This window comes from Phragmites australis, chromosome 12, assembly GCF_958298935.1.
Source record: "Phragmites australis chromosome 12, lpPhrAust1.1, whole genome shotgun sequence".
Taxonomy (NCBI): Eukaryota; Viridiplantae; Streptophyta; class Magnoliopsida; order Poales; family Poaceae; genus Phragmites; species Phragmites australis.
This window is the reverse complement of record NC_084932.1, coordinates 25,650,768-25,659,051: the sequence shown is the minus strand read 5'-3', so window position 1 is coordinate 25,659,051 and position 8,284 is coordinate 25,650,768. Positions and strand designations below refer to the sequence as shown.

Here is an 8,284-nt window from a genome sequence, read left to right as displayed (position 1 = left end):
ATTCACGTGATCACCAGAGGATCGGAGAGAGAAAAGGACGATGGTTCAAGGTTCATGCAAGAGTCTTCATGCACCTGGCTGACTTTTGCATTGGAAAGCAACAGTGTGGCAAGCAAAGCAACTCGAAGCACAGAGAGGAGTGGCTCACAGGGGCTTATGAGGTCATGCAGTATATAAGCACTCACATGCAGCTAGGGCACGCGCCTGTGAGGGGACAGGTAGGAGATAAAGCAGGTGTGCTGGTGTCCTAGGATAAAAGGAGGCCGTGTCGTATCAGTACTCAGTAGATGGTTCCAGGGAGAAGGCCAGAAAGCTTTCAGAGGCCATGGCTGTGTAGGCAGCAGCCATAGCTATCTTGCTCTTCAACTTGCCTAGCTACTAGCTCTAGGCCTAGTTAGGTAGGCCTGTATCTGAGTTAGGAGACAGGCATGGGGAGGCCTCCTTGCTGCGACAACGGCGTCGGCGTCAAGAAAGGGCCGTGGACGCCGGAGGAGGACATCGTCCTCGTCTCCTACATCCAGCAGCACGGCCCCGGGAACTGGCGGTCCGTGCCCGAGAACACCGGTTAGTAACATGTGCGCCTGATTTGTGCCCTCGATTGATCGATCGATGAGATTGTTGGCATGTAGATGTCCGGTTTCCTTGGTATGGTTTTTGCTGAATTGCCTGATGAGAAGTGTACGTGTGTTTGATTGTTTGGTGTTTGCGTGCATGTCTCACTAGGGTTGATGAGGTGCAGCAAGAGCTGCAGGCTGCGGTGGACGAATTACCTCAGGCCCGGGATTAAGCGCGGGAACTTCACCCCACATGAGGAAGGGATCATCATCCACCTTCAGGCTTTACTTGGCAACAAGTAATCACCACGCACATATAAATCTCCTCTGAATTTGCTGTGCACTATGTATATAAGCATCAAATAAAAGGATTATTTAATCCATCATAGATTATTTGAAACTGCCTTGGACTTGTAAATCCATGCATCTGCTTAAAATTCAATTCTGTTTCGTTTCGATGATGAGTTTGAGCTTGAACTAGGTAAAGCAAACCATATAACTAACTTTGAAATGGCATCGTACCTTCGAACAATCTTTTTTTTTCTTATGCTTGGCATACTTCTAACTTGATGTATATTTACCTTGCCCATGCATGCAGGTGGGCAGCCATAGCCTCCTACCTACCTCAAAGAACAGACAATGACATCAAGAACTACTGGAACACACACCTCAAGAAGAAGGTGAAGAGGCTGCAAACACAACCAGCTGAATACTTCCAAACCACCCCCTCCAATGCGGTAACCAGCTCAAACTACTACAGCCCTGGCAGCACCCACCACAAACTTCAAGCCATGCAAGCCATGAACAACTACCCCACATGTAGCAGTGCACCAAGCAGTGAGGCTACTACCGTCTCGAATCCCTTTCAGACATGGATGACGCCATCACCAGCAACAACAGCTACTTGCAAGATCAACATGCAAGAGTTCCACGGCGAAGGGGCAGCTTCCATTGTTTGCAAGGATCAAACTGTGGGCGGTGACGATAAGTCATCGCCGTTGGAGATGGTGGCACCGGTAATCATGGGTTCGAGCACCGCAACCTTCTCTCTGCTTGAGGACTGGCTGCTCGACGACATGCCGGGGCAGGCCATTGATGGACTCATGGGGATCTCTGCTGGCTGCTGTGCAGATCCCATCATGTTCTAGTTGTATCGTCTTGGCTATCTTAGGTTCCTAATTTTCAATGGGTGTGCGCCTGTACTGTTGATTGATCGAATGATAGATCAGGTCGATCCTGTGTTTCCGGTAATAAGCCGTTTGTTTCCTCGGGAAAAAAAAATCTGGAGATGATCTAGTTAATTTGGAGAAAATATTAGTACTGGAGGACATAATAAAAGGGTTTAAACTTCAGTAACCTAGCTAGTTTGGTTGTTTACTTGATGCAGTGGTCTCTATTTCTGTCATTCAGCTTTTTAAGTCCTTGTAAGGATTTTCGCTATAAAATTTATGTAGTTCGTGTGCTTGGTTGCCTATGATTTTTTGAAAGATTCTTAAATACATGCTCTATCGCTCTCCGATGCAAACATGCATTTCGTTGAGTGAACCTCAAATTTTTAGATGAATCTGACTGAAACTTTGGTTATATAATCTCCATGGTTACTGAATGCATGATGATTTTTTTTATTCATAAATATATTCTAGCTATTGTACAGGTCATGAAAACATTGGAGCATATGAAAATACTCTGTATTTATCACATGTAAGATTGTCTAAAACTTTGTCCTTTTCTTTTTGCAAATATGACAATACATTTGGGAAAAAAAGATGAACTGCCATTCTAAGCACAAAGAACATCAAGAGTCAGTATAAGAAATCAGGCATAGGGGAGGCACATTTAGCAAAAAAAATAGTTCTAGTTGTCAGATAGTACACATTTGGATCAAGAACAAAACCATAAATTGGGAAGCCTAACAGCAATTGAAGCAATTGTTCCAGACTTCTAGTTAGTTCTAATGGTACAGAAATCCCCTTCAAATTTAACTGGAGTCAAAAAAACCAACGGTCTGGTACAAAGAGTTTAAAACAACTTCATTCTACATAACTTCAGCCATTCTAGTAAAGTACAATGATGCTCTATTTAAAACTGCCAGATGGCAAAGAGAAAGAGAGCAACTAAAACATTTAGTTAACAATTTTCCATACAACTAATTTGTCTTGATGTTATTTTTTCACAGCATAGAGCAGGGAGCAAACTTTGTGCTGTCCACCCTCCGCGGCGATGAAGCTCATACAGTGTTTACAGTATCAGCAAGTGACCGCAATATACATCCTAAGCCTGCCTTCTCAGTCAGTTTTTCATGAATTTTGAGGCACTGGTCACATGTTGGCCTGTCCCCCGTAGATAAACCTCTATAAAGGTACCTATATTGCATCAGTGTTTAGAGACAAATAATCTTCAGATTATATGTTCATAAACCGCTTTCCACAAAAATCATAAGCAGACAAGCGCATAAGGAAATATTGATGCTTCAAGCTCCAAAATGATTCACTGCTCACAGAGCGACTACTATAAAAGGTGCCAAAAATCATATGTGGGAAACAATTCAGAGATACAAAGAAAGTGAAGCATGTGAGTAAAATGGTGTATAGCAACTTAATTTGACCATAATCGAAGGCAAATGGCAATGCAACTTACAAGCAAATACTAGAAAAATGGAGATAAGGATGACATGGTAAAGTGGATAAGGGTAGGTATATCCATAGGCATATCTTGTTTATTTGTAAAGCTTGATTGTGCAGCAAGCACTATCAAGCAAGAAATACAAACATCCAAATGTAGTGCTTTGGTAGAACCTAAGTACAATGCTTGCTTAGCTATTGAAGTCATTGTCAATATATACACTGTTGTTTGTAGAACAGATTTCCTAAAATTGTGCATCATCCAGTCCAGCATAACTTTGATCAGCAATTCCTATTGTAATATATTTGTAAAACATAATGAAATTATAATAATTTTTTGAGATAAATCTACTCATCATATGGCCGATCCAAACATGTATAAAGATATCGTAACCAAAGTTAAAACAGATTGACTGAACGCATTCTAAAATATTCTTATTCTTTTACTGGATGGAGTAACAATCTCCTAAAACAAATTGAAATACTCCATTGTATGCTCCAACAGAATCATTATGGGATGTCATTTCCAAATATTTACACGATCAAGCAACTACCAGACCCCAACAGCAAAATAATTTTGAAATTTCCCAAATCCCAACCAGGACACGCTCATGTCCAATTTTTTTGCCAAATCGGGCACCCCGAATCCGAGTCGGATTCCGAGTTGTATTTCGAGTGTCCAAATTTTCTTTACTGAATCAGACATCCAAATCCGAGTCGGATTCCGACACCCGTGTCTAATTCCAAATTTCCAAATTGTATTTCGCATGTCCAAATTTTCTTTACCGAATCAAACATCCAAATCCGAGTCGGATTCCGACACCCGTGTCTAATTCCAAATTGTATTTCGCATGTCCAAATTTTCTTTACCGAATCAAACACCTAAATCCGAGTCGGATTCCGACACCCGTGTCTGTGTCCAGATAACACTGATCGTAAGACATGGCAGGATCAAAAGCACCCAAGGTTCCACTTCCACGCTAGTTAGCTAGCTACAGCTTCGAGTGTTCTCAATCATCAATGGATGATGTCATGAAAAAAACTTCCAAAGAATGTTTGTAGCAACACTATGACGCGATCAAGGAGGAATCTAAACTAGAAAACTGGTAATTGCCAAACCACTGCCCTGCTCTGCCCAATAAAATTGGATCATGGAAGCGAGGGAAAGGGAAGAGAGGAGAGGTGTGTCTTACTTCATGAGGATGTCGTAGTACTCTGGATCCAGGGAGTTGAACATTCCGTCGACGTCCCTGATCGCCATCATCGCGCGGTGCACCACAATCCAGTTCGCCGACTGCGCCCAACCAACGCCGCAGATCAAGAAACCCAGATCGAATACATGCAAGTAACAAGACCAAGCATCGAAAAGAATCAAGACCGAACCTTGCATCGCTCGTCGCGGGTCTTGAGGGGCGAGCCCTCGAGCGCCGTCTTCAGGGCCTCCACCGGCTTCGACCTGCCCGCGCGGCGCAGAAAAGTTGGGTCGACCACCTTCCTGACCGGGTGAATCAAGAAGCAGGGGAGGAGAGGAGGGCTTACTGCTTGAGGAGGGTCTCGATCTTGCGGGACTTCTGCTCGATGCGGGTGATGATGGCCTCCAGGTTCTCGTCGGCGGCGGGGTACTCCGCCGACGAAGCCATCTCACCGGCGACGGGGACGGCGGGGCGGCGCCGGTCTGTGGGGCGGGCTGGCTTCTGTGCTGCGTGCTCTGTTCTTGGTGTTCTGTGGGGCGGGTTGGCTCTGCAACTTCGTACTTAGCGACATGTTAAAAAGTGAGTGTATTCTAGATTTTGCATGTCATTTTAACCATCGTTTTATTCACCGCTAGCTCCGTTTTGAGGTAAGATGTTGTTCTTCCAGCTAGAATACATGAAGTTAAATTTTTAAAACTTCGAACAGACGAATTTAGATTAGTCACACAAAAATGTGCTGGTACGTCCGCTAAGTATCTGCAATATGTTTGTATTAACGTATTACCACACAAAATTAGCCGATGGATTCTGTAAATGGCTGGGGTGACAGTAAATTCTGAAATAAAAACAAAGGATCCGTCTGTTTTCTTAGTTCTAAATCATGCGAATTTTGATCTATTCAATTGGCATCCAATGGTTTAGATCTCTCTTTTCGTTATATAAAACAATACAATCCTAAATCACACCCACCCCACCCTACCCCACCCCACCCTACCCCACCCCAGCCACCTCCCGACTCCGCCTCCGCATCCACCTCGCGCTCCACCTCCTGATTGCCTCGTTGTGGCTGTCCCTGGCGTAGCGCCCCTGCCACCACCCCGAGTAGTTCTAACGGCACCATTATCGCTGGAGCCAAAGCCATTGATCTCTGCCCTTCGCTAACCACTAAAAGCATGACCCCCTCACCACCATCACTACCCACCATCAATCCTCCACCCATGAGCCGACCTCCCCAACCATCCTAAAGTCCGGTGCTCTTCAAATCCTAAACTCTAACCTCGTTGAAGAATACGACCACTCACCGGTGAGAATGAATCTCCTAACAAATCATGTGGCTACAAATTCGACTGATTCTTCCCCAATTTTCATTCGCATGACATGTAGCATTTCCGAGAAAAATAGGTAAGTGTGTTAAATTAACTATTGAATAGAAAGTTTTTCGAAAATTCAACTGGTATTCTCATTTGTGGATTCCAAGCATTATTCTAACAGCAAAATAATGCACAAGAATTTTCTTTCCATAATTACGAAACAATGGATTTGGGAAAGAAAGTTAGAATGTTAACAATGGGAACAAAGATATGTTCCAGCCAATTCAGATTGTACAGAGATCCCTAGCCTGGACTATTACAGCATTGCACAACATGGCCCACAGCTGAATCTATCCTACACCACACATATTACAAACATTACTGCAGGATCACCCTCTTGATGCGTTAGCTCCCAGATTGGCATAGCTGCTTGTCAACTTGCCAACTACAGTTCATCAACGTTTGTGCGGAATATATAATCCTCACTTTCGAGCTCTTCATGAAACATGTAAATTTTCGAAGTAGCAGTTAATGTATCTTGGTAATTATTGGACTCCAGTGATCTTTTACCCTGGAGATTACGAAAAGGAAAATAATTAAGAACATAGCGTTTTGATAGGAGGGCAAAGTTTATTCACTAGGTAGAGCAGATATGTGATTTTGGTAAAGCAGAAAACTTCCTTAATGGAAACATTACATCTAGGAAGCAAATCTTTTGAGTTTCGAAAGAAACTGATGATCTCGAGTGAAATCAAAGCAATGAACCACAATTAAACCTTATTAAGGGTGTAGAAGAAATAGTGGAAGTCATCGCCAAAGGTGCTGTATTCAACAGACCATGTAAACCCGGGAGCTTCAAAAAATCAATGTCGAAAGTGTGGCTGCCATATGCAAAGTTAAACTTTACTGAGAAGAGAAGATTATTAGATAAAAGAAAAGAATAAGGCATAATTTCAGGTCAGTTTCACTTTACAACTTTGCTTATATAATCCTCTGAAAGACAATCTTTAACTATATCATCTTCCAAAAGTGATGGTGTCCTAGTTCAAATAAAGAAAAAAGATAGTTCATTCAGAAAGAAATATTGTATAACGCACAAATATTGTACTGGCAAACCAAGAAATGCAACATCCAAAGACCATATCAAAAGAAAAGAATAAAATATGTATGGAATTAATAAAATGTTCATAATTGAATATCATGAAAGAGAAATTCAGACAGTGATAATCTCCTTAACCTGTCCAAAGGTGATTGATACAAATACGCCTGCTGGCTTCAAAACCCTGTGGATACCTTCAAGCATTTTCATCACATTAGTTACTGTCGCAGGGTTGGGGTTCCATGGATCACCACTGTCCACAAACAGTACATCCTGTCAAAAGGATGTTTCTTTATTAAGTCCAATAGACAACATCGAATAAGAACATCGGATCTTGTGAGATTAAGTCAGTCCCATTCTGGTAGTTGAAATGACTTCCAAGTTTAAGAAGTGATTCAGTGAGGCTTGTCCGTACATTTGATGCTCAATACCCTACTATAATCCTTCAAGTTCTAAGTTCAATGCTCATCTTTTTCGTCATTCATAAAAACTCGACCCACTGGGAGAGACAACCCCAAGGTATTTACTAAGGTCGAGAACCCCCCCCCCCCCCAAAGTGTCGCACAACATCGTGCTCGACCGTGCAGGGAGCACGAGCAACCAGCAGCGCGAGGGGGGATTTTTTTTGTTTCGTCATTCATGTTTGTGTAGACATCACTAATAAGCAAAGATCAAACTCAGGAACACGCATACCATGGTTCCCTTCTCGATCACGAAGGGCAGGTCAAGCATGTCTGCCGCCACCACCTCCACTCCTGCAAGATGCAAAGGACATCCCAGCCCAAAATGGTTCCCGTTGCTAATGACGAAGCAGAAAGCACATTCTTTTTTCATCGGCATGGAATGAAGCCGACCAACTCAAATCGGTACATCTACCGTCGGTGCCCTGAGCCGCCAGGCGGTCGCGCATCCGCTGGACGGCGATGGGGGAGAGGTCGACGCAGGTGATGCCGCCGGCGACGCCCTCCCGCAGGAGCTCCTCCCCGAGCCGCGAGTTGCCGCACCCGACCTCGAGAACCTACACGCAGCAAGTCGCAGAGCTCCTCACTGATGGTACGCAACAAGATTGGGGGAAAGGAGGGGAGGGGGCGGTGGAGGACGCACCGAGACGGAGGGGGAGAGGAGTGGGGCGAGGAGGTGGCGGAAGTGGGAGAAGTCCTTGAACCACTCGTAGTGCTCCTCCTTCCCGAACCGTTGGTCCCTGCGCGCGGCCGCCGGCCATCCATTGCCGTGTCAGATTGCTGCTACCTGCTTGCTCCGTCTAAGGGGAAGCGAGGGGAGAAGCAGAGAAGGAGAGGAGAATCAGGGAACGAACCAGTAGGTGGGGTCCAGGTAGGCGGAGGCGGCGCGGGGGGCGACGTCGTCGGCGGCGGCCATCGCCGCCGGTGCAGGTGGTCGTCGGAAGCGCCGGAACGGACTGCGTTGTTGGGGGCACAGGGGGAGGGGAGGTTGGTCCGTTGAACCTACGACGGGCGGGACGGCCGTCCGATCGAATATTGGACGGGTG

General features: G+C 44.8%; 3 protein-coding genes across 8 annotated transcripts; 1 reads left to right on the top strand and 2 right to left on the bottom strand.

The window, feature by feature from the left end:
• The first annotated feature begins 214 nt into the window (after positions 1-214).
• LOC133886969 (transcription factor MYB60-like) lies at positions 215-1,936 on the top strand. The gene is made up of 3 exons (XM_062326882.1): positions 215-564; positions 724-853; positions 1,153-1,936. Exons 1-3 carry the CDS (start codon positions 429-431, stop codon positions 1,700-1,702), a joined length of 816 nt encoding a protein of 271 aa, XP_062182866.1. The 5' UTR covers positions 215-428; the 3' UTR covers positions 1,703-1,936.
• A 501-nt stretch (positions 1,937-2,437) lies between these two features.
• On the bottom strand, positions 2,438-5,247 carry LOC133886970 (actin-related protein 2/3 complex subunit 5A-like). Its single transcript, XM_062326883.1, has 4 exons — positions 4,715-5,247; positions 4,559-4,631; positions 4,369-4,469; positions 2,438-2,917 (listed from the first exon to the last, which is right to left on the bottom strand). Exons 1-4 carry the CDS (start codon positions 4,813-4,815, stop codon positions 2,782-2,784), a joined length of 411 nt encoding a protein of 136 aa, XP_062182867.1. The 5' UTR covers positions 4,816-5,247; the 3' UTR covers positions 2,438-2,781.
• Positions 5,248-5,864: 617 nt separating this feature from the next.
• LOC133887497 (uncharacterized) lies at positions 5,865-8,266 on the bottom strand. Of its 6 annotated transcripts, none has more exons than XM_062327473.1 (8): positions 8,093-8,266; positions 7,882-7,978; positions 7,654-7,795; positions 7,471-7,532; positions 6,916-7,050; positions 6,652-6,718; positions 6,455-6,559; positions 5,865-6,249 (listed from the first exon to the last, which is right to left on the bottom strand). In XM_062327473.1, the coding sequence occupies exons 1-6, from the start codon at positions 8,152-8,154 to the stop codon at positions 6,695-6,697; spliced, it is 522 nt and encodes a 173-aa protein (XP_062183457.1). In that variant the 5' UTR covers positions 8,155-8,266; the 3' UTR covers positions 5,865-6,249; positions 6,455-6,559; positions 6,652-6,694. The 6 variants fall into 6 exon arrangements, with proteins under 6 accessions (XP_062183457.1, XP_062183458.1, XP_062183456.1 ...); XM_062327474.1 differs by having other exon boundaries at positions 6,655-6,718; XM_062327472.1 differs by having other exon boundaries at positions 6,455-6,718.
• Positions 8,267-8,284: the final 18 nt, after the last annotated feature.

Excerpts from the sequence above, each read along its gene's own strand:
- LOC133886969 (XM_062326882.1), top strand. The coding sequence starts at position 429 with ATGGGGAGGCCTCCTTGCTGCGACAACGGCGTCGGCGTCAAGAAAGGG. Across the intron at positions 565-723 it reads GTCCGTGCCCGAGAACACCG|GGTTGATGAGGTGCAGCAAG; the intron begins GTTAGTAACATG and ends ATGTCTCACTAG. Across the intron at positions 854-1,152 it reads CAGGCTTTACTTGGCAACAA|GTGGGCAGCCATAGCCTCCT; the intron begins GTAATCACCACG and ends CCATGCATGCAG.
- LOC133886970 (XM_062326883.1), bottom strand. The coding sequence starts at position 4,815 with ATGGCTTCGTCGGCGGAGTACCCCGCCGCCGACGAGAACCTGGAGGCC. Across the intron at positions 4,470-4,558 it reads CCCGCGACGAGCGATGCAAG|TCGGCGAACTGGATTGTGGT; the intron begins GTTCGGTCTTGA and ends GGTTGGGCGCAG. Across the intron at positions 2,918-4,368 it reads TACTACGACATCCTCATGAA|GTACCTTTATAGAGGTTTAT; the intron begins GTAAGACACACC and ends GATGCAATATAG.
- LOC133887497 (XM_062327472.1), bottom strand. The coding sequence starts at position 8,154 with ATGGCCGCCGCCGACGACGTCGCCCCCCGCGCCGCCTCCGCCTACCTG. Across the intron at positions 7,533-7,653 it reads GGCGGCTCAGGGCACCGACG|GAGTGGAGGTGGTGGCGGCA; the intron begins GTAGATGTACCG and ends TGCATCTTGCAG. Across the intron at positions 7,051-7,470 it reads TGATCGAGAAGGGAACCATG|GATGTACTGTTTGTGGACAG; the intron begins GTATGCGTGTTC and ends TCCTTTTGACAG.